Here is a 24452-nt window from a genome sequence, read left to right on the forward strand (position 1 = left end):
ATCATGAATGAAAATAATAAGAATGAATTATAAGTTATAACTTAAATGATATAATCTTCTTATACTTATTTAAAAGAGGAATGCTAAGGGGCCAGCAATTTTAGTATTTTGTAACCATCAATTGGTCATCAATAGTATTTTTAATAGTGTGAGATTACATCTAATGATGAAAAATTACTCACTTTTGTTTTGATGGTTAAGTGTTGGCCAGAAAATACAAAAGTTGCTGATTTCCTAGATTTTTCCTATTTAAAAATGGTTAATTTAAGTTTTTTTATTTAAAAAAAATAAATTAATAATTATAAATAATAATATTTATAATTTATTATTAATAAATAATATTTATTATGATAAAAATTTATATATAATTATTTTCATATAAAATTAATAAATATTAACTATGAATGAAGACGTCTTCAAGGAAGGGAGTTTTCATGAATCATTATTAAAAAAAAAAAAAACTTATTTTTTCTTCGTTCCAAACACGGCACCCATATAAAGTCTACGAAAAAGAGAGAAAGAAAAGGCAATAGAAAATAGATGCGATGATTAATCCCAAATCCGAATGAAATTAATTGGTGGAAGGAGGAAGGTCTCCATCTGGCATTATTCCGACACGGCGCAGCACTACACTTAACTTGGAATCTTCAACTCAATAATAATAATTCGAAATCCACAAGGAAAGCAAACTGAACTGAAAACGATGGACAAAGTCATGACATTGTCCGATGCGGCGGGCTTGGGCCGACGGGCCGGCCCACGTTCTCCTTCCTCGTCTTCCATCCTTCCCTACAACCTCCCTCTTCTCGCCGCCCTCCTCGCCTGCGCCCTCGCCCAGTTCCTCAAGATCTTCACCACCTGGTCCGTACACATTCCTTTCTTTCCTCTTTTAACCCTTCAATTGTTCGACCTCACTCTCATAATTATTCGTCCGTGCAATATTTCAACTCTGTTTTTCTCGTATCAATTGGATCAAGGTATTTACTTTTGGTTGGGTTTTAACATAGCTGTGACTGAAGATTAGTTGAATTTAGATTAGCCTATTTTGTTTTGGTAGATGAATGTGCAAATCCATATTGGTGTGCTTGTATAGGTGCTTATTGTGTTACATTTGGGCAAATTGGACTCATTTCCTTCAATTTTTACATGGTGCTTAGTCTCATTTCTTATAGTATACAGAGGTATCCAATGTAATATTACTTAAATCTCAAGGATGTCATAGTCCACCTTTCGAATTGAAATGGTGTTGATGCATGTAAGTCTTGGATGAAGAATGTAATGTGTTATAATGATGACAAAAAGGGACCTTGTTCATAAGTCCTTGTAGTACATACCTCTTACTTTTATTTGAGAGTGATTGTGGATTAGTTACTCTCCCAATCCTTTTTGTTTCAAATTTTCTATGGTTTTGTGAATTTGAAGGTAATGTGTATACTTTTGTAGGAAGCCCAGTTTTCGTAGCATCCTTGAGCTTCATGCGTGAAATCAATCTACTTTGAATTTGCATTTTGGATAGTATACCTGAAGAATTTTTTTGTTATATACCATAGTTCTGATGTATGAGGAATATGAGCTCATTTTTTCTCCCAAAATTTTCTCCTAGATACTCAGGTATAAGGAAAAGAGATGGGATACTAAAAGGATGCTTGATTCTGGTGGAATGCCTTCATCGCATTCTGCAGCGGTGTCAGCACTAGCAATGGCTATAGGTCTCCAAGAAGGAACAGGGTCATCCGCATTTGCAATTGCTGTCGTCTTGTCATGTATTGTATGTCAATCATCGCTGATAAATTCTTTTAGTTTTGCTCATGTTTTATTACTTTTTCTCTTCTGATATACTTTTCATTATTAGTTCTGATATGAATGGAGTATAGTTAACTTAACATATGTGCTCTTATGGTTTTATGTGTGAATGTTCTTTTATATGCTGTGTATGTGTAATGAATCCGGATGTCACACTTGAATTCTTTCAAAACGTTAGATACTCTATACCAAATTATTAACGTCCTCCAAAAATACATTCTGCTAGCAGATTCAGCATTTCCATTGTGATTTTCTGGTGGTTTTATTGGTTGAAATATGGGTAAATGACTATTTGCCGAAAAAAAATTCAGTTTCTAACAAAATGACTTCCAAAAGATTAATGTGACATCGTGGTCTAACAAAATGTACCAAAAGATGGTTTGGTGCAACTTGTCAGACAAAGTAAATCTTTGGGGAGCCACAATGTCATTTCAATCTTTTGGGGGGGTTAAAATGGTGGTGAATATTTAATGGTATAAAGTATCTAGGTTTGGAATTCACTTCTTGTACCTTTCCTTTTTTTTTTTATGAAGCATTAGAAAGCGTAATCTTGTGTAGTATGCTGATTACCACAGAGAGAAAATTAGGAATGGCATCCTTGAATAATGAATCATGATTCGTTATCTTTGTATATTATACAGTTTCATGTAAAAAGTTGGAAAAGTTTCTTTACTGCTCTTTCTATTTTATGTGTGGATTTAAACTCTATATGTTTACTGTCTCCATGGTATGGGATTATTAATCTGTAGCCTTCATTTGGTATTCATCTCTTGGTTTTCTCACATGATTGTTCTGACAAACATACTGATAATTGGGGGCTTTTTTCACTATCCGCTATTTATTTATGTTGCTGTTGTGATTTTCCCCTCTTTTTATGGGTATCTTCAGCATTTCAATGTTTTCACTTCAATTGGATGGGATAATTATTTCTTATCTAACTTTGATAGGTAATGTATGATGCCTCAGGAGTTAGACTTCATGCAGGTCGGCAGGCAGAAGTAAGATTTTTTCCTTGGTAGCATCGCTTTCTTGCTTTGACATTTACCCTTAAGTTCTTATATTATAAATTTCACATATTGCTTTGTGGCACAAAATAATGCCAACATTCACTGCAGTTGCTGAATCAAATTGTGTGTGAGCTACCACCAGAACATCCTTTATCCAGTTGCAGACCTCTGCGTGATTCACTTGGCCATACTCCACTTCAGGTGGGTTCTTACAGTGTTTCCCTTTTATGTCTGGTACTTTGGTTGCCTTAGGCTTCGATTCTTTGAATACCATTGATGAAATAGCTTAGGATTACACGCATGCCATTATGCAACAAATATTTAAGACTAACTCATGACCAGAACTTATTATTGTGTATTGTTTGCCAATTAAAATGCTAAAGCCATCCCTTTCTTTACTGTGTTTAATTTTCAAATTGCATGCATAACTTCAGCGTGAAAATTAATGCTGCTAGATCTAAGATCTTCTTGCAATTAAAACTAATCAAATTCTTCTTTATAGTCTGCCCTTTTCTCACTTTCCAGTAAAAAACGAATGAATCTCAATGATTTTCCAAGGCTGCAAGCTATCTATGCAGTTATTAAAGTAAAAAGTAAATTACACTGACCTTATATGAGATTAGGTAATAATTCACAAGTAACCATTGACCCTCTTTTCCAGTGGTCGGATAAGTACCTTTTGTCCATTGACTTGTCATGCTTAGACTGATCTCTCTACAAGGGAGGTCAGTCTTATTGTCGTGCTTGTAATGAGGTCTGTGTACTGTACTACTGTTTACTGGAATGCTCAATGCTATATTTCACATAATACAAGTATATCATATGTGATATCAACTAAACCTAAGGGCTAAGGAGATGTTGGTCCTTATTGTAATTATGTACAAGTTGAAAGTAAATTAACGTAATTTACTCCTAAAAATTAATCCCCATCTAGTTCCTAAATCCTAATTGAGTGTTGCTGCTTAGATTCCACAATTCACTTCACTTCATTTGTGCTACCAAATGCTATGTCAGTTGTAAATTTTTATTTTGAGTGAACACTCAAATTGGTCTCCAAAGAACTTCAGTAGAACACTTTGGTCCTCTAACAAATTTTTATTCTTTAGAAGTTCTCGTAAATTACTCCTGTCGGATATGGTAGTCCTTTCGTCAGTTTCAATTAAATTTTTAATATGCATGTTGGACAATAAGTAGTAAATAAATTTTATTAATTATAGGTTCCATAAAATATCACTATAAGACAAATTAGTCTCCATCAAAATGACAGCGAGACCAATCTGTCTGACAGGAGTAATTCCCGAGGACTTCTAGAGAATAAAAAGGTTTTAGAACGAAAGTGACTGATCTAAAATTCCTTGGGATCCAATTTAGGTGTTTATTCTCTCTTTTCTTTTGTGGCCAATTTATTTGCTTGAATTCGACCAATTAGTTGGGTTTATTCTATCTGCTTCTGTCTCATTAGTGAATGCGTACATGAATAACCACTCTTCTATTTTGAACAGGTTTTTGTCGGTAGCATATTGGGATGCATAATAGCATTTTTGATGAGAGGCCCCCATTAATATTCTGTGTGATGATGATCGATACTAATTCATTAGTCCAATCACAAGTGTTACTTCGTAGCCAACACAAAATCATCGTCCAAAGGGCATGAAAGCCTGTTGTTGTTCCAAGCTTCTTTAGGGTAAACTGGTTCTGATGGTTCACCTCGGTGTTGAGAGATCCTGCTTCCTGATTTTTTGGACGTTCCAACTTCTCTTGTATGCGTTAATTAGTTCATCCTTTAAGTGTTAGCTATTGCAGTATAGGTTAATTTTTATTGAACACCATTTGATATAAACTATGGTCTTTCCATTGTGAAATTCACAAGCTGTGGAGGTTGGTTTTTGTGTTTGACTATAAATGTAAATCTAGTTTGTGATATATGATTATGAGTTTGTCTATAATTGTGAATTTTGTTTTAATTATATATATGTAAATATCGTTTGTATGTTCGGATTATTTGATCGTGCTTCTAATTATTTCACTCTTGTTCGAAAGATATTTTTTCCTAATAAGAAATTTTTTAAATGTACTATTAATAGTATAAAATGATTTATACAGCAATTTAGTTGTATTTTGATTTTGAATGGCCATTTATATTTTTTATGATATGACAAATACATAATTTGAAAGTATATTTTTTATTTTTAAAATTTGTTAAAAATATTCATAAGATTTATATCAAATATATCCTTATGGCTAATTTTTTAAAAAATTTATAATCAAAAACAATAATTTTACAAGAACAATTATCATCACAAGTAAATCAGAGATAGTTGTCATGTATTATTGCTGGATTAGTCCTAAATCTTTTGAAAATTTAGCTATCAGTTATATTTGATGTAAATCGAAAATTTTTAAAACAAAATAAAACTTATGGATAATATTAAAATTTTTGACAAATTTTAAAGATAAAAAATATACTTTATCTTTGTATAATTAATATCGTTGATTTTTTTAACAATTTGGAATTTTGGAGTGCATATCATAATTAAGTTCTAAAATTGTATGAAGTTTGAAAAAAGTTAATGGACGGTCCTGATTCACTTTAAACTAAGCACATCAACGACTCTCTCCACGCTTCTTCTAAATCTCTTCTCCCAAACAGGTCCTAGATTGCAACCTTGCTCGGAGAAGAAACCTATCAAAATTCAAATTACGAAAATGGAGGGAAACGACCCCGTTCCACTTCCTCTCTGATCTGCTCCTATTCCAACCCCAAATTCTCAATTCCAAACCCTAATTCAATTCTCTTTTCTTCTTCTCTTCTGCTGTTGCTGCTATGGCGGAAAATCTAAGCCCGAACCCAACCATGGCCGGCCAGAAGCAGAGGCTTCCCATGGCCGCTCGCATCCAGTCCCCTACCAGCCCCTTCTTCTTGGGTTCCAATGATGACAAACTGGAACGCGCCCAGGCACGCGCTGCACGTGCGGCCGCCATCCGCCGCAAGAACGTCGCCGCCAACTTGAACTCCCAATCCTCTGACGCTAACTCCGACCCGTGCCTCAACAAGCAGCAGATCCTCGATTTGTTCAAGAACTGCATCAAGCTCGCCAGCGAAAATGTAAGACAGACAGAAAAAGAATAAGAAAAAGTTCTACTAGTTGAACTGAATTGTGTTTTGATTTTTCTTTTTCCGAAAAATGTTTCTTCGTTGCAGAAAATTAATCAGAAAAACACGTGGGAGTTGAATTTGATTGACCACATAACTGATATTATCAAGGCTGGAGAAGAAGATGGAGATGTGGAGACTAATTTTCAGAAGGTGCGTGTGCGCTTAATTCGTGCATACTCAGTTTTCCGATGTTGTTATAGCTAACTATTCGATTCAAAAAATTGTTATTACTGCGAAGAATATGTATGAGTGAGGTTATGTGTGCGCAAATGGGGCTAATTAGCGACACATGTAACAATGGCTACAATAATCCATTAGGTATGTAGAGTTTGTCAATGTTTATATATCATATCTCAGTTTAATCATTTATAAAGTTTGTTATATTGCAATGATGCCACTAAAAGTAATTCCAAATCTATATGCAATGAGCATTGGTTCACTCTGCTTCTAGATTCTGCAGAACTTGTCCTTGTTTATGAATTGCACTGATGAACTACGGCAGTGATTGTACAACAATTTGGCAGCAGTGGTTCTAAAATCTTAGTTATGCATGTGTAGTCTGTGTATATTCATTTTGAGTTTGTTTGTGCAGGCAAGCTGCACTCTTGAGGCTGGAGTCAAAATTTATTCATTAAGGGTTGATTCAGTGCATTCTGAGGCATATAAAGTACTTGGCGGGATGAATAGAGCTGGCCAAGAAGCTGAGCAAGGTTTCAATTATCACCCTCTCTCTTCAAGCTTCAATTCTACTATTTCTGTTCTCCTCTTTCCTTCTTTGGCTTATGTAGTCAGTTACTGAGTTTACTTTGCGGGTGGGGTCTTTGGGAATTGCTCCTCTTAATCATTGTTTAGCAAGTGCTATAATTTCTAACTAACCCTTGATTTTCTAATATTTTGTTCTGTATGGGTTATAAGGTTAAATTCATGTTGTCAGATGCAGATGCTACAGTGGAGGGTGATAACACTGAAAATGGAAAAGAAAGAAGCAGGAAAGAGACGGACAAAAAGGTCAATAATCTTTGGATCTCCGGACTTGTCTGGTTAATCATATTATTTGAATAGTTGTAACAGTAGTTTGCTCATGCAGTTGTCACCTTTGTCAACATTGGAATCATCTTTTGAGGCTCTTAACGTGAAGAAGTTTGATGGTGATTTCTAATCCCTTTTTATGGTCCATGTTTTGTTTGAAGTGTGTCCTGGGTTCTGATTGTGCTGAAAATGCATATGTTTTTGCAGCTGCATTTGTTGTGGATCCCCTCTACCGTCAGACAACGGCAAAATTTGATGAAGGTGGAGCCAAGGGTCTTTTAATGAATAATCTTGGTGTATATGGTGGATGTAGGGTGCTCTTTGATTCACTAGAGGTGCCTGCAAAATGCATGACAAGTAAAAATCAACATGATATATCAGATACTATTGATCTTTCTTTTGCCAAGGGTGAGTTACTTTTTGAATGATCTGGTGAAACTGCTGTTAATTACATCTAAATACATTCAACATAGCTGATGATAAGTTGGTGACTGACTTTTGGTAATAGATTGTGTTGAGCACATGGTGCTGGAAGTTCGTATGAAGGATGAAATTTCTCCAACTCTCAGGACTATAGTGAACCAATTTGATGAAAGTAACAGAAGGCCCACCGATTTTCAATTTCATGGCCAAAATACAGCTGAAGAGATGGAGATGCCTTTTGACTGTGAAATGAGGGCCGACACAGAAGAGCATGAGAACTGCATGGCCTGGAGTGATGATCATGATGAGCCAACAGTTGCTGATTTGGGATCTAATGACTTCGTATCCAATGATGCTGATCCAAGTTTTCCTGATTACCCTCAGGTTTCTTGTGTTTCAGCCCTATTAATCTCTAATGATTGATTGCCTTGGATGAATTTTAAAAGCTTTCTATTGATATTTAGTATGGATGGACATATTTAAATAAATTCAAAATATTGTAGGAAAATGGGCTATTTTCTTCTCAAGACCCTGATACGGACGACAGATTTGGTAATGTTGATAGTTTCCTATTTTTGAGTCTGGGTTTTAGTTCAAAACAAAATGCATGGGCAGGCCCTGATCATTGGAAATATCGAAAATCTAAAGGTGCGTTTGAAGGCCAGCAACAACCTCGAATAATGCTTTTGTGTCTCTAAATTTCAGATTTTCAGTATGGTAATTTCCTTAGTATCTGTTTTGTAGTCTCAGACGTTCATCCTCCTTCTGAAAATGGATCAGCCCTAAAGACTAGGGCGCCAAGGAGTAAGAAACAGAAAGAAATTGATTTAGATTTCACAGTTTTCCTTGAGAAGGAAATGTTAGATATATTTAATCCTCCCAAGAATCCGAAAACATTGCTGCTCCCCGAGAGCAGAATCCCTTGCAATACAAAACTTCCGGAGGACTGCCACTACCAGCCAGAGGATCTTGTTAAATTATTTCTTCTGCCTGATGTGAAGGTAGTTTCTTCAAGATAGAAATTATTTCCAAAGTTCTTTTTCTGGAGTAATATTTATTTAAATCTCTGATGAGTTCTATTATTTTTCTAGTGTCTCGGGAGGAGGGCAAAAAGGCTCTCAGGTACAATGCTGTGCTATTGCTAATTTGTGACTACCATAATTTCTATCTTCAGTATCATATTATGTTTGGATTGTCAATACATGCTTGGATATTTTCATCTTTCTCCTGATTTTATTTCAAATTCCATGCGTGTGTAGATGAATCTAGAGAACAATGCAATAATGAGTCATTCCCTTCCTGGGATAATGGAAGTTTTTGTGGTGGTGAGCCTGGTGATTATGAAGGTGATGTTCATAGTGACATAGAGGACTCTGACACGCTTGTTAGTCAGCCTCGTCAGGTGAGTTAGGAACTTTTGTTGAATATTTATGCACTAGTTATTGATATGAGACCATTTCATATATTATCATAGATGTTGATGAAGGTGTAATGGCGTTTGTCGACGCATGTACTACTCATCATTAGTCTTTAATCAAATCATTGCTGTTAGAAGCATATGCTCATTATGAATAATACAGGTAAATAAAATTGAAGTCCAGTACGACAAAACTTCCAAGCAAGTTAATGTTCAGGAACTGAAAATTACTCTTTGGAACCATGTTCAAGAATCTGCTAACCTGTCTTTTGAGGTATGCTAATATTTCTACTCCATCACTTAAAAATCTTCCTCGCACAATGAGTTTGCTTCCTGATTTATGTTGTTATTTTGCACTGCTAACAGTGCATATTTGCTTCACTATTCTATAGTTCAGTAGATAATGAATGTAGTTTCTTTCTGTCTTTGCTGTTGAGTAATTTCTAATTTTTGCATTGACATGATTTTTTTTTTTACCCTTTCTACACTGCATAGGGTCAAAAAGAAACAGTATCTTTCAGAAGTGTATTGGCCAACTTTCCTACTGAGTGCAATGCTGCTGCAACTATTAGTGACATCTCTCCCCATTTGTGCTTCATATGTTTGCTGCATCTGGCAAATGAGAAAGGATTGAGCATTCAAGGCTACCCCAGCTTGGATGATCTAGCCATATGCATTCCAAATATTTAGATTCTTCTTTTTTCACCCAATTTCCCTTGATTTGGGAATTAGAACATAGTCTGGTAGGTGACTCCTACAATTTCTATGCACTGTGCTTTGTCAGATAGATATTTTGAAGAATCTGCATTTCATTGTTTCCTCTTTTATTCTCCAAAGCTTTTTTATTCTTCAGAAATTGCTTTTGTTTCCCCCATGTTCATAGACATCACATCATGGTGATGAACTTTCTCATTCAACTTTGGATGATAGTTAACAGTTTAAGTTTAACAGATAAATATTGTATTATAGATAACAATTAAGTTGTTCAAAGTTTCTCATTTCTGCCTTGAATCTTCAGGTGGGGAGTTTACATGTTAACCACGTTCAATGAAGCATTGAAGTTGCAAGTTTGCTTTTGCCTTGAATCTTGGCTGTGCAAATACTAGTTTGGTTATGGTGGTTTAATTCTTTGACCTTTGATGATGTTTACATCTCCATTCATGCTCATTGTATTATTATATTATTTGCTTTCATGAGCATTGCCAGTGGTTGTGCAAATACGCCATTCATTCATGGATGTATGAATGGTTGTAATTGCCGCTAAATGCTACATTCTATAGAGTGGTTCGCTCTATCGTGTAGATTGAGATTTGAGAATCTGTTATACTTATCTCTCGCGAAATTTGAATTCTATCTTCTGATTTTGTCCTGTATCCTTTTTAAATAAACAACTTGAAAAATCGTAAAAGCATTAACTATAGATCGAACCCTTTTGTTTCTGTATTTTTGTAATCAGTTTATTGGAATGTAAGGACTATAAAAGTTCCTAAGATAATAACTACCTATGATGTACGGACACTGACACGGGACACGATACGACACGGGACACGCCGACACGTGAATTTTAAAATCTTACATGACACGAGGACACGCATATATATGAAATATAAAGTATTTTTTAGATAAATTGTAATGATATTTTGATATTTTATTAATATTAAAATATAAATTAAAATTTTTAATTATTTTTAATGTCTTATTTTATTATATCAAGTATTTAAAATATTTTTTGTTTTAATAAATAATAATATATACTATATCTAAATTTATTTTAAGAATATATGTTAAGAATAAGACTGGACACGTGGACACGTGATGGTATTTAGGTGTGTCCAGGCGTGTCCAGAGAAGAATTTTTTTATTTTTTATTAAGACACGGTTGGACACAGCAAACACGCGTGTCGGACGAATGTCGGTGAGTGTCGTGTCCGAAATGTGTCCAACACGCGGACACGATAATTCAACGAAGTGTCCGTGCTTCATAGATAAATTCACAAGTGACAGGACTCACTTTTATTGTGAGCATACTTCAAGATAATATCTTAAGAGAATTCTTTAAAAGGAAATACATAGAATTTTGTTACCTCCCAACATTGATTGTAACTGCCAAAATTTTGAATTTTAAGTATAGACATCACAATTTTACTCATTAATCTTGCACTTTAAAGCCCATAAATTTAAACATCATAAAATTAATGGTTAAAATTGTGATATATATATATATATATATTGAACCCAAAATTTGATTATCATTATTGAAAATATAGAAAGATTATTATTCTATGTAGTATCTACTTTTACTTAAGTATATTAAATAAGAAAAAAATATATTTTTCGTCTTTAATATTTGTGATTTTTTATAAAAATATCTCCGATGTTTTAGTTCATTCAATTTTGTTACTAATGTTTTTGATTTGTTCAAAATTATCTATGAACGTTTTTAATTTCGTCTCTAACATTTTACATAAAATTAACATCCAGGATTAATTTTGACACAAATCGAAAATGTTAGGAATAAAATTAAATACAACTAAATGTTAAAGATAATTTAAAAAAAAAATCGTAAATGATAGAGACAAAAAGTTGACTTTGCCCTTAAATAAAAATACTTTTCTACTACTGAAAATAGAATGTAAAATCCATAAGCTTTCGTACTGGAGGTGTGTTTTCAACTCAATAAAGATAACATAGACGCGGAAATTATTTATATTTTTCTTTGCCAATCAATAATTTTTCCTATCCACCAAAAGAACAAAACAAAGAATAAATGATCATTTGTATCTATAAAAAATGAAAACAGACATATGTATCCACACTAGATCAAAACTAAACTTGTATTCACGCAAGATGTCCTTCGTGTGACAAAAGTACCTACGTGGCACTCCAACCCTCCAAAGACAGGGTACTTTTGTCACACGGATCTTGCGTGGATACAAGTTTAATTTCGATTTAGTGTGAGTACGTATGTCATCGTTTTCATCTTTCATGGTACAAATGGTCATTTATTCACAAAACAAATCAACGATTGCCCGTGTTCTCTTTATCAATGTCACAACTCACAACACATGATCGAAAATCCATCTCAAACTTTCAAAGAAAATAGTGAACCACAGCTAAATTCTATAATGTTTCTCCTTTAGTAATATATTATTATTACAGAAAAATTCAACAATATTTCGCCATTAGTAATATGCAAAACTTACATATTACCACTAAAATCAGAATTATGTTGATCCTGCTTAAACAAAAAATTTTAGATGTAACATTAGCATTATCTTGCATGTGGAAGCAATACCCAAAATGGGCGTTAAAGTTACAAACATCATTTGTTTTTATACACTTAACCTTCCATGAACAAATTTGTTTCCTGTTACCAACATTTTAAACTCAGTTTCTTTGAATAGTGTCATGCAATGCCTATTCTCTAAGCAGTTTAGTTTGTACATTTCCTTGAGACTTGGCAGCTCCTTCTTTCCACCCTTTCTGCCGCGCTCTAAGTTCCCACAATGCAGTCAGCTTCTTCTGAGCTACCAAGGTTAACTCGGCTTTCTCCCTCGCCTCCTCGCACGTTTCCATCCCTGAATTGCACTTGTCTGCTTCCTTTTGATACGAAGATGCGATCTTCTTCGCCTCGAGGAGTGCCATGTCAGCATGCTGCTGTTGTTCCAAAGCTTGGTTCTCCCTTAGCTTTAGTTCTTCTGACAATAGTTCGCCAAAATTCTTTTCGGTGTCTCCACTCACCTCCGGATCAGGCTTTGCACAATCTGTGTAACATTACCAATCAAATATAATTTTCTAGCAGAAGCTTATCATCCAGTGTAAGAGCCAACAAAAACATGAGACAACATATCCAAGCAAGTTTACTATAAATTAAGAATGCTAGAAACATTGTAATTAGTTTAACATATGAGTACAGATTGGCATAAAACAAAATTAGAAGGAAAAATTATATGTTCTGAAGTCACATTAGATTTTTTCCATCATAAAAGTAGATTCAATTGATGAAAAAACAACAAACTTCCTAAATTCTTCAAGTAAGTCAACATTCAACAATGATAGCTTCAGCTCCTACCATCATACAAATCGGCATTATATAGAGAAGTTAACAGAATGGTTTAATTAATTGATTCGATGTAGTTCATCCAGAGAACAGAAACCAACCTCCAAATGAAGTGTTACTCAGACCTATAAAATCACATGGAAAGAAACATAATTAGTTACATGACAAATGTGCAGTTGAACAAAGACAAGGTAGCTGCAAACTATAATAAAACCACAAAGATATTTAATTGGAACTGTATTTACTACCAGAGACCAAAATAATTTGCCAATTTATCAGCATCATCATATGAGACATTGAAGTCAAGTAACAATGTCTTCTTGTCAAATTACTCATACTGGAGTATATGAATTGCAAGATGAAGCTATAGTGAGAAAAGAAAATCAATCCAACCCAGATCCAAAAAGTTCATTGATTCTGATCCAAACCCCATAATCCAATGACCCAATTAAGAAAAGCACAAACTTTTAACAAGATCATAAGATGGGTAATCAATCAGGAACACACGTGAAATGAGATCTGAAAAAGCAAGCACCTTGTGGAATTGAAAGTATGGGTTGGGAAGAACAATCACAGAGACAAGGAGCACAAGAAGAAGAAGAAGAAGGAGAAGAAGAGTGGTTGACATCAAGCAATCCTTCCATTAAGTGCCAGTAAAGAGGGGGACCCACTATGTACCCTGCTATGCACAGTGCCACAACCCCCAAACCAATCTTCAATATAACCCCTGTGTTGTTCGTAGCCATCTTTCTCTCTCTAGAGAGAGAAACAGAAACAAACGATGATTATGGTGTGGTAGTAGTATTACTATTTAGTATTTACTATTTAGGTGTCGGCAATTGGCAAGTGTTAGAAAGAGTAAAGAGGTTTGTGCTGCTTCCTGGTATCACTTGACTTGAACGAGGAACTTGTCTTCATCTAATTTAAGGATTCTGTTAAGACTGACAATGCAATGATCAAGTGATATCTCAGATCCATATATCTAAAATTCATTATTTACTTCTTTATCTGATGGAATTTCATTGCATTAAACGAGTAAAAGATTTGTTCCAATTTAGGTTTGTGAATCANGTACAGTAGCTCAGGTACCGGACGGTTCGGGGATGTCCTTCGGTTGGTAAAGTGGGGTATCGCCTGGTTCCGGGTTGCGAGGTTGGAGCTGGAGTAACCGACGTCCCGAGATCTTGGTGTGGACAGAGGGGGTGCCACCTGCAAAGACACTCCAACGCTCTAATCCGTCAGATGTGCAGGCGAAAAGTGGGAAAAGGTGATGTACGTGACGTACCTTGGGGAGGGGTAGGACCCTTCCCATATATACCATGTCAGGAGTGGGCCCCGCAAGGGCAGACCCACCTTCCTCAAAGCTTCCCAATACAGCTGTAGCAGAGAGCTGTAAAGGACGCATGTCCGGGTCAGTTGGTGAGCGCCTCGCGCCCGACCGTTCGGGTCGGGTGGCCTATGGGTCGGGTCGGCCTGTATATCGTTTGGGTCGGGCCGTAACAGTGCCCCCAACGCGCCAGCAATGATCGTGAGGGCCGTTGGTGGCGTGTTATGTTTTCTCTTGTGCGTTGTCGCTAGGTTGGCCGCTCGTGGGGAGGACGTGCCTCTTGCGCGTGTCTGTTTGTTGCTGGGAATAACCTTTCGTCGCCTCGTTCTACGCACCAGGCATTTAATGCTCATAATGAGTTATTTCAAAACCCTGCACGCAAAGACTGTTTTGCCATTGCCCTTCGCGCTTCTTGAGTCAGTTTCTTGATCCCTTAGTCAGTTTTTGTATTTCATTCCTACCTCAGTGCCTGGTTCTTTCTACTTCCATCTTCTTCCCTCTCGAATTTCCTACTACGATTTCTGTATCCTTGTGCATTCGCTCCTTCTTGCTTCCTTTCGAATCTCTGCAACTATCCTGGTAAGCACTCATCCCTCACTCTTCCATGTTTGTTTTATCTTCACTGTCTGTGCTCCTGTATGCATGCTGTTCTTCTTATTTGACTTGTATGTTGGATGACATTAGTGTCAGGTAGGTGCATTAGGGGGGTTACCATTCCAGGGCATTAGCTTTTAGGCTTTTACTTAGGATTTGCTTCGGCCATGCTTGGTTGTAGTGGTTGAATAGACGAAATGTAGTTTCTGGACCTTTTTCGAACTCCCGACCTCGTAGACTAACTAAGTGGTGCCCCCACTGTAGGTATGGCCCTACGTCACGTTTCACGAGCTTCCGCCTCAAGCGCGGCTTACGACCGGTATGCTTGGGTGACTTCCGACGTAAAGGACTCCCCAAACCAAATGGGTGAGGAGGAGCTGACCGAGTTCCGTCAAGCCGAGTACTTGTGCGGCGGGACTGACGAGGAGTCTAACTACGACGTTTTCGTCCCCGCCCCTAACGAACGATTATACGAACTCAACCTCCACTCCCCTCAATTGCCGACTGGATATGGTTCTACTAGGCAATGTTTACCCAATTGGGGGTTCGCATTCCTTTCTCTCCTTTCCAAATGGCGCTCCTTAACCGATGCTCCGTGGCGCCGTCGCAGTTGCATCCGAACAATTGGGCTTCCATCCGCTGTTTCGAGATGGTGTGTGAATATTTAGAGCTGCCGGTGTCCGTGGACATGTTTCTTTACCTCTTTACCCTTACGAATCCTTCCAAAGAAGGGAAAGCAAGAAAGGGGTTTATCTCCTTCCGATCTGCCCAGGGTCGGAGGATTTTTGGCTTGTTCGAGGACTCTTACCACGAATTCAAGGATAAGTACTTCAAGGTGCGCCCAGTCAAAGGTCGCCACCCCTTCTGGCTGTCGTTGGAGGGGCAGCGCCTCATCCCGACATATTGGAGTTTTAGGGCGGGGTCCAATACCTTTATTAAGGTAACATACAAAGGAATGTCCTCTGTGGACAAAAAGATTGCCGAAGTGTTGTTGGCTGTTTTTTGGGAAAAATCATGTGAACCCTTATCTCCTTATGGGAGACCGGAAGGTCGTAGAAATTATATTTGTGAGTAGCTTTAACTTGCATTTCTTGCGCTACTGTTGCTTTGATTCGTTATGCCGATTTCACGACTAACCCGTTTCACTATTTTGCTGCAGTGGGAATGTCTGCCGAAGTGACCGGTCTTGAAAATTTATATAACACCTTTCTGGATGGCGACAACGATGAGGAGACGGTGATGCGTGAGCATCTTTCCTATCTTTTCCTAGTGAATTTGCATCTAATTTGTTGAGTTTAATTAAGAATTAATTATATTTTAGCCACTATGGATGCTATTTTGAGTTTTGTGCAATTTTAATTAATTTAGGTAGCATTCGGATGGATTTGATGAAGTTTCTGCAGAGAAAGAGAAGAAGCCAAGGAGATGACCAGCGAATACCGACGCGGACGCATGGCTCACGCGACCGCGCGGAATGGAGGAAATCGCAATGACGCGATCGCGTGCTTGACGCGAATGCGTGGACTGGAATCTGCACAAATGACGTGAACGCGTGGACGACGTGGACGCGTCACATGAGCGATCTGCAGAATTGACAGAAAACGCTGGGGGCAATTTCTGGGCTGTTTTAACTCAGTTTTCAGCCCAGAAAACACAGATTAGAAGCTGCATAATGGACAAATCAAGTGGTCCCCACCCATCAGTTGAAGACTTGTTAATTAATTTGAATTTAAATTCAAATTTTAAATTAGGAAAAGATATTATTTTAAGTTTAATTTTAAATATTATATTTTAAATTTATTAGGATTAGTTATAAAAGGGATCCCAACAGGGTGATTCCGAGAGAACATTATTCCCATTTACAATTTACAATCCTTATTTTCTACTCTGAACCATGAGCAACTAATCCTCCATTGTTAAGGTTAGAAGCTCTGTCTATTTCTATGGATTAATTTTATTGGGAATTGGCTGTTGATGAATTTTAGAGGAGACTAGAAAGGTCTAAGAAATTAGGGTCTAGTCACATATAGTTTGCCATAAATTAAATCCTACATAATTAAAATAATTAGTAAGGAAAGTTAATCCGGAAAAATAGATAACTCTGAAGTCTTAACTGTTTTCTCCCATATTTTATTTTCAATTTATTTACGTGCCTGCCTTTGATATTCTGAGTCACTGTTTAATGCTTTTTGAACATCAACACTCTTTTCTGTTTGTCTAACTAATCCTATCAAACGCTATTGTTGCTTAATCCATCAATCCTCGTGGGATCGACCCTTACTCACGCAAGGTATTACTTGGTACGACCCGGTGCACTTGCCGGTTAGTAAGTGTGGTTGTAAATACTGCACTAGACAGCTGACGGGAATCAGAAGGACCTACCCGAAAATAACGAGAATCAGGTGGTGCCTCCTCCCCATGATGTCGAGATGTCGGCTCAAAGTGCTGATGGGGCGCGTGTTTCTCCCATCCCAGAAGAGGTCGTCGGTACTGACGAGGGCTCGACTTCCAATCCACAATTCGAGGAGGATGATGTGAAGGTTATCCACAACCCAAAGAGGAAGAAGTCGTCCTCTAGCCCTGAAGGAGCCCTCACTGTGATAGAGAGGAACTTCGATGCCGGAAACTTTATAGACTCCCAGTTGCTTCCCGGCACGGAGTAATATTTCCATGGCTCGGATCTTCCTGGGCAAGCGAGGTGGATGTACTGTTCTCACCTCGTGGCGCCACCATAGCCAGGAAGGCCGAGTTTGAGCTGTCGGAAATGCAGTCGGTGCAGAGGAGGCTCGAGTCCTCTGTTAAGGCCAACAATCAATTTAAGGTGCAAGTCGAAACACTTCGGGAGCAGCTGTCCAAAGCAGAGGAGAAGCTCAAAGCTGCCAAGGAGAAGGCCAAAACCGCCGAGAAAAAATTGAAGACTTCTGATGCAGCTGTTTTCTGGCTAACCGAGCGGGAGCTGACTCTGGAGAGCCAGCTCAACGCTGCTCAGGGTCGGGTGGCCGCTTTGGAAAAGGAACGCGACGAGGCCGCCTCATTGGCCAAGACTGCTCAATCCGAAGCTGAAGAATTTAAGAAGAAGTACAAAGAGACCGTGAAATAGGGGAAGAGCACCATCCTGATGACTGAAGAGACCCTTAAAGCCCAAGTGAAGCTCGTGGCTCCTAACTTCGACACGTCGGCAATCGGTGTTTTCAAAACAATCAAGGATGGAAAGATTGTTGATATGCCGAAGAAGTGATCTCTGTACTCTTGTATGAATCTTGTAATTTTTTGTTTCTGTAGACCTTGTCGCGTAGTTTGGTAAACTTTGTTGTTGTGCCCGTTGGATCTTGCATCTGTAAACTACTTTAGTAGTCGTTTGGTCGGCTTATGATTACTATTTTTCCCGCTTACTCGGTAGTGCATTTTCGTTCTATTTTATTACCATTTTGCTGGTATTGGCTTGTCGCTTACGTTGGTAGTTTGACGAAGCCAAATCGTGGCTTTATTATTGCTATAGCCGTTTATTGTGGTGTTAATTTGGTTGGTTTCCGGGGTGATCAGTCCCGAGATACCGTATCGTCGCCTCGTTTAACACGTATCATAAGAAATTCGTTGTTATGGGAAGCATAGAAGGGTAAAAGTAAATTTGAACAAGTGAATATTAGTCGGCAGTTGAGCAAATCTATGGCAATGATAAGTATTTAACAGAAGTAAATTATTTGATGATAAAGTGAAACCCGGGTCTTACTGAGTTGGTCAGGTCGCCTACTCGGCATGTTTAGACTAAGAATAAAACCTTCTTAAGTTACCCGCGTTCCACGTTCTCGGGACTTCCTTGCCGTCGAGTCTTTTCAACTTGTAGGCGCCCTTACCAATCACCTCTTTGACCTTGTAAGGGCCTTCCCAGTTGGCCGCCAGCTTACCTTCCCCCTGAGTCGGCATCCCGATGTCGTTGCGCCGCAGGACCAGGTCATTTTGTTCGAATTCTCTTATGAGTACTTTGGCGTTGTAGCGCAGGGTCATTCTTTGCTTCAGCACTGCTTCCGACAAATGGGCCATTTCTCTAGCCTCGTCTACTAGGTCTTTCTCTACAGCTTCCTCTACTCCTCCCAGAAGCAACCGTGGGCTCGGCTCACCAACCTCTACGGGTATCATAGCATCCACCCCATATGTCAAGCGGAATGGGGTTTCTCCTGTGGACGATTGCTGGGTTGTGCGGTAGGACCAGAGGACGGAGGGGAGTTCATCAGCCCATGCTCCCTTTTTCTTATCAAGCCGCTTTTTGAGGCCTAGCAAGATGACCTTATTCTCGGCCTCAACTTGGCTGTTCATCTGGGGATGTTTCACAGATGAGAATTTTTGCTTTAAGCCCAAACCGGCGAAGAACTCTACAAACTTCTTGTCAGTGAACTGCGTCCCGTTATCAGAGATAACGACCTCAGGGATGCCGAATCGAGTGACCACTTGTATCCACATGAACATCCGACAATTGGATGAGGATATGCTGGCCAGTGGCTCAGCCTCTATCCACTTGGTATAGTAGTCGATAGCAACTATAAGGTACTTGACCTGCCCTGGACCGACCAGGAAGGGTCCCAGGAGGTCGACTCTCCAATGTGAGAAAGGTCGGGAAGACGTCAATAGGCTTAGATAAGTTGCCGGTGCCCTGTGGAAATTGACGTTCTCTTGGAACTTGACGCATTTCCTTACGAATTCTTTGGAGTTCTTCATCATCAACGGCCAATAATACCCTGCTCTGATGAGCTTTCTTGCTAAAGCTTTGCCCCTGATGTGGTGACCGCAGCACCCCTCATGGACCTCTTTGAGCACATAGTCTGTTTGATTGGGATGCAGGCATTTCAACAAAGGTTGTCTGATTCCTTATTTAAACAACTGGCCCTATATGATTACATACTTGGCCGCTTCCCGCCTTATCATTTTGGCCAGCTTGTCGTCGATGGGGAGCCTCGCCTTCTCCAGAAAATCAATGATCGGGTCCATCCAAGAGGGTTTTGATTGAGTCAGTTGCAAGACCACAGCTGGTTCCTTTACCAAACCTTGAATGAGAGATCGGTTGCCGGCCCCTGGTTTTGTGCCTGCTAGTTTGGACAGGAGGTCTTCCCGTGTGTTCCTTTCTCTCGGAACGTGTTCGATCGTGACCTCCTCGAATTGTTTGCTCGACTCTTTGACCTTCTCCATATACTTCTGTAACAGGGCCTCGTACTCCGCTTGATTGTTTGACACCGGGAATTCGAACTTGATCGACTGTTCATATATGACCCCGACTGGGCTTTCCAAGATGATCCCGGCTCCTCCGAACGTTTGGTTGGAGGCCCTGTCTACGTGGAGCTTCCACCGTATGCTCGTTGCCTCGGTTGGGTCCCCTGTTACTTCTACCAGGAAATCGGCCATGGCCTGCGCTTTAATCGCATGCCTGGGTTCATACTGCAAGACATACTGGGATAGCTCGATATCCCAAGTCATCATTCTTCCCGCTAAGTCGGGTTTCTGGAGTACCTGGTGGATTCCCTGGTCTGTCCTCACGACCACTTGATGACCCTGGAAGTATTGTCGTAATCTACGAGAAGAGGTCAGGAGCGCAAGTGCCAACTTCTCTAATTTGCTGTATCTCAATTCTATTCCTTGCAATGCTTTGCTCACGAAGTAAATTGGCTATTGGATCTTTCCTTCTTCTCGCACTAAAACCACCGCCATCGCTTCATCCGTTATGGCCAAGTACAGGTATAGCGGTTCTCCGACCTTGGGCTTCCCGAGAAAAGGTGGTGTTGCAAGAATCTCTGTGAAATGCTTGAATGCTTCTTCACACGCCGGGATCCATTCAAATGCTATCCCCTTTTTCATCAGGTTAAAGAATGGTAGCGCCCTAGCAGCCGACGCTCCGAGGAATCGTGATAGCGCGGTGAGACTCCCTGTCAACCTTTGAATGTCCTTGATGCATCCCGAGCTCTTCATCTGGAGTATTGCTTCACATTTTTCTGGGTTGGCCTCCACCCCTCTTTGGGTTATCATAAACCCCAAGAACTTTCCCACTTCCATGGCGAAGGAACATTTAAGTGGGTTGAGCCTCATGCCGTGTTGTCCGAGGGAGGCGAATATGTTTTCCATATCACCTATGAGATCATCAGGTCGGGCAGTCTTTACTAAGATATCGTCTACGTATACTTCCACCGTTTTGCCTATGAGGTCGCTGAATATCTTATTCATCAACCTTTGGTAGGTGGCCCCTATATTCTTCAGCCCGAACGGCATTCCCTTGTAGCAATATGTTCCCCCCGGCGTTATGAACGCCGTCTTCTCCTCGTCTGGCCGGTGCATCGGTATCTGATTGTAGCCAGAATAAGCTTCCACGAAGCTCAGATACCGATATCCCGCCACCGCGTCGACAAGCGCATCTATGTTGGGGAGGGGGTAGAAGTCTTTGGGACATGCTTTGTTAAGATCGGAGTAATCTACGCACATCCTCCATTTCCCATTGTGCTTTCTAACCAGAACTATATTCAACAGCCAAGTCGAGTAGTCGAGTTCCTGGATAAATTCCGCTTCGAGAAGGCTGGCCGTCTGCCTGGCCACCTCCTCTGCCCTTTCTTGTGACATTTTCCTTCTCCTCTGAGTGACTGCCTTGGCCCCCGCTTTGACGGCCAAGCGATGCGACATGAGCTGGGGGGTCTATCTCCGGCATGTCGGCTGGCGTCCAGGCAAATAGGCCGTCGTTAGCCCTGATCATTTCCATTAAAGGTTCCTTCAGGTCGTGTGGGAGATTCCTGTTCACGAAAGTGAACTTTTCCTCTGTGTCGCCAACCCTGAACCTTTCTAAGTTCCCTTCCGGTTCGGGTCTGGGTTTGTCATCGACTCTAGCGTCTAGGTCGGCGAGGAATACTCCCGATGCTTCTTTGGATTTCTTCCTTAAGGAGAGACTAGCATTGTCGCAAGCGACTGCCGTTTCCAAGTCTCCCTTTATGGATCCAACGGATCCGTCTTCAGCGATGAACTTCATTACCAACATCTTTGTACTGATCACTACCCCGAGATCGTTGATAGTATTTCTTCCTAGGATGACGTTGTAGGCCGTGGAGTCTCGTAGGACCACGAACTCAGCCATTACCGATCTCCTTCCCTGTCCTAGTCCTACAGATACTGGTAGGGAGATTATCCCGTCGGGCTTGATAAACTGGTCGCCCAAGCCTACTACACCGTGCTGGTGAGTCTTCAAGTCGGCATCCCGGAGACCCAAGGCATCGAACACATTTCGAAACATGATATTCGAGTCAGCCCCGGTGTCTACGAGGATCCGTTTGATGAGGCCGGTTCCCACTCTGGCCGTGATGACCATGGGAGGGTTTTCCGCAACCTCGTCGAACCACTGGTCCTCTGGACCGAACGAGATGGGTGGAACCCTCTTGGAGCATTGTGCGGAAGAGGAGGAGACCGCCAGGACTTTGGCATCCTTCTTGTGTGCCGACCTCGACCTTGGAGCCACGTCTCTTGCTGTTACCACGTTTACTATGGTAAGGCTGTGCTCGTTGTCCTCTGGCTCCTGACGTCGCTTCACTGCGCGGGTCTTGTCCTCTCCTTCGCGGTCTCGATCTCGTCTCCTCGGCTCCCTGATGAGGTGGGAGAATTCGGCCAGCTTTTCATCTCGGATCGCTTGTTCTAGCACATCCTTCAGGTCGAAACAATCCTGTGTCTTATGTCCATAGCCCTTATGATAATCACAATAGAGGCTCTTGTTCCCCCGGTTCTGTCCTTTAGAGGTCGGGGCTTCGACAAAATTTCCTTCTCGGCTATCTGCTGATAAACTTCTATGATGGGGACGGTGAGGGGGGTGTAGCTGGTGAACTTCCCGACTCGGGAAAACGGCCTGGATGTCTTGCCCTGCTCGCCGTCCCTGGCGTGCTCCTTCAGCCTTTCCCCACCGCCGTGCTGCCGAGGTTGATTGTAGGTGGGCTGCCGTTTGTTGGCAGCCACGACTTGACTGACTTCTTCATCGTTGATATATTCCCTAGCCACGCTTTGGATCTCCTGCATCGTCCACACCAGCCTCGTGGTGAGATGCTTCCTGAAATCCTCGTTCAGAAGCCCATTCGTCAAATACAGACTGGCCACCGAATCGGTTAGCCCGTCAATCTCCAAACACTCATCGTTGAACCGGTCCAAATATTTTCTGGTCGGCTCACCGGGCCTTTGTGTCACCCCGAGCAAGTTGATCGGGTGCTTCGCCTTTGCGATTCTGGTAGTGAATTGGGCCAAGAAAGCGCGGCTAATGTCCAAAACCTGACAACAGAGCCTTGCGAGAGGCTGTTAAACCACCGTATTGCAGGTCCCGCCAGAGTGACCGGGAAGGCGCGACACCTTACTTTGTCACCTACTCCCTCCAAGTTCATTCTGGCCTCGAAGGCCGTAAGATGCTCCTGGGGGTCTTGGGTTCCGTCGTACCTCATGTCCGTTGGCTTATCAAAGTGCTTTGGTAGCCGGACCTCGAGGACGGAACGATGAAATGGGGTTGCGCCATTATCACGGGTCGCCGTGTTCTCCTTGGCCTTTCTCCACTGTCTTCCTGGTCCCACTCTGTGGCGCGTCTCCTTTCAGGCCGGGTGTATATCACGGGGTCATGACGTCTTCTTGGGCGTTCCTGTTCCTCCCAGACGCTTTCAGATTCAGATCGTGGGCTAGGCGTGCGCCGGGAATGACTTATCTGGGGAGTTCTTCCCCGTGTCACGGGAGAACGGGAATAGCTTGGTTCGGGAGTTCGTTGGCGATGTTCCTGATTTGCCAGCTGGCAACCCAGGTTCTGCATCCTGTGACGCAATTCCTGCATTATTCTGGCGCTATTGCTACCTGTTCCCCCAAAGGGGCGTCTCTCTTGAGATCGTGAATACGGTTCGGGTCGTCGTGGAGGGGACCTCGTGCGCTCTCGGGAGGAAGCCACGGAGGCTTCCCCTCTGGGCTCGGCCCCGTGGCCTGGTTCTCCAGGACCCTGTACAACGTCCATTTAGGCGGTCCCCACAGACGGCGCTAATGTACGGTAGCTCGGGTACCGGACGGTTCGGGGAGGTCCTTCGGTTGGTAAAGTGGGGTATCGCCTGGTTCCGGATTGCGAGGTTGGAGCTGGAGTAACCGACGTCCCAAGATCTTGGTGTGGAGAGAGGGGATGCCACCTGCAAAGACACTCCGACGCTCTAGTCAGTCAGGTGTGCAGGCGAAAAGTGGGAAAAGGTGATGTATGTGACGTACCTTGGGGGAGGGATAGGACCCTCCCCATATATACCATGTCAGAAGTGGCCCCACGAAGGCAGACCCACCTTCCTCAAAACTTCCCAATACAGCTGTAGCAGAGAGCTGTAAAGAACGCGTGTCCGGTTCAGTTGGTGAGCGCCTCGCACCTGACCTTTCAAGTCGGGTGGCCTATGAGTCGGGTCGGCCTGCATATCGTTTGAGCCGAGCCGTAACAAAATTAATATAATAATATGATTATGTAAAATATTTTGTAAGGTCAATATATTAAAACTAAATTTTAAATAAAAATATGAAAATATCCTTTTCTTTTTAACGTTTTTTAAAATATTTAGCCGTGAAACTCTTGCACATTTAAAAATTAATGACTAATCTCTAATTTTGTTTATTGATGACGATAA

General features: G+C 40.8%; 3 protein-coding genes across 4 annotated transcripts; 2 read left to right on the top strand and 1 right to left on the bottom strand.

Annotated features, from left to right (window-relative positions):
• On the top strand, positions 479-4800 carry LOC107629989 (uncharacterized membrane protein YuiD). The gene is made up of 5 exons (XM_016332974.2): positions 479-861; positions 1612-1768; positions 2751-2801; positions 2919-3011; positions 4313-4800. Exons 1-5 carry the CDS (start codon positions 704-706, stop codon positions 4370-4372), a joined length of 519 nt encoding a protein of 172 aa, XP_016188460.1. The 5' UTR covers positions 479-703; the 3' UTR covers positions 4373-4800.
• Positions 5432-10205, top strand: LOC107629988 (condensin complex subunit 2). Of its 2 annotated transcripts, none has more exons than XM_021118293.1 (14): positions 5432-5916; positions 6013-6117; positions 6560-6677; positions 6908-6975; positions 7055-7115; positions 7204-7404; positions 7505-7803; positions 7923-8067; positions 8164-8420; positions 8511-8541; positions 8679-8821; positions 9000-9110; positions 9332-9579; positions 9855-10205. In XM_021118293.1, the coding sequence occupies exons 1-13, from the start codon at positions 5635-5637 to the stop codon at positions 9524-9526; spliced, it is 2016 nt and encodes a 671-aa protein (XP_020973952.1). In that variant the 5' UTR covers positions 5432-5634; the 3' UTR covers positions 9527-9579; positions 9855-10205. The 2 variants fall into 2 exon arrangements, with proteins under 2 accessions (XP_020973952.1, XP_020973951.1); XM_021118292.1 differs by having other exon boundaries at positions 5433-5916; positions 6902-6975.
• LOC107629987 lies at positions 12066-13867 on the bottom strand. The gene is made up of 3 exons (XM_016332971.2): positions 13432-13867; positions 12998-13021; positions 12066-12600 (listed from the first exon to the last, which is right to left on the bottom strand). Exons 1-3 carry the CDS (start codon positions 13640-13642, stop codon positions 12254-12256), a joined length of 582 nt encoding a protein of 193 aa, XP_016188457.1. The 5' UTR covers positions 13643-13867; the 3' UTR covers positions 12066-12253.

Source organism: Arachis ipaensis, chromosome B03 (genome assembly GCF_000816755.2).
Source record: "Arachis ipaensis cultivar K30076 chromosome B03, Araip1.1, whole genome shotgun sequence".
Lineage (NCBI taxonomy): Eukaryota > Viridiplantae > Streptophyta > Magnoliopsida > Fabales > Fabaceae > Arachis > Arachis ipaensis.

Excerpts from the sequence above, each read along its gene's own strand:
- LOC107629989 (XM_016332974.2), top strand. The coding sequence starts at position 704 with ATGGACAAAGTCATGACATTGTCCGATGCGGCGGGCTTGGGCCGACGG. Across the intron at positions 1,769-2,750 it reads CTGTCGTCTTGTCATGTATT|GTAATGTATGATGCCTCAGG; the intron begins GTATGTCAATCA and ends TAACTTTGATAG. Across the intron at positions 3,012-4,312 it reads TTGGCCATACTCCACTTCAG|GTTTTTGTCGGTAGCATATT; the intron begins GTGGGTTCTTAC and ends TATTTTGAACAG.
- LOC107629988 (XM_021118292.1), top strand. The coding sequence starts at position 5,635 with ATGGCGGAAAATCTAAGCCCGAACCCAACCATGGCCGGCCAGAAGCAG. Across the intron at positions 7,405-7,504 it reads TGATCTTTCTTTTGCCAAGG|ATTGTGTTGAGCACATGGTG; the intron begins GTGAGTTACTTT and ends TTTTGGTAATAG. Across the intron at positions 8,822-8,999 it reads TTGTTAGTCAGCCTCGTCAG|GTAAATAAAATTGAAGTCCA; the intron begins GTGAGTTAGGAA and ends TGAATAATACAG.
- LOC107629987 (XM_016332971.2), bottom strand. The coding sequence starts at position 13,642 with ATGGCTACGAACAACACAGGGGTTATATTGAAGATTGGTTTGGGGGTT. Across the intron at positions 13,022-13,431 it reads CATACTTTCAATTCCACAAG|GTCTGAGTAACACTTCATTT; the intron begins GTGCTTGCTTTT and ends GTGATTTTATAG. Across the intron at positions 12,601-12,997 it reads GAGTAACACTTCATTTGGAG|ATTGTGCAAAGCCTGATCCG; the intron begins GTTGGTTTCTGT and ends AATGTTACACAG.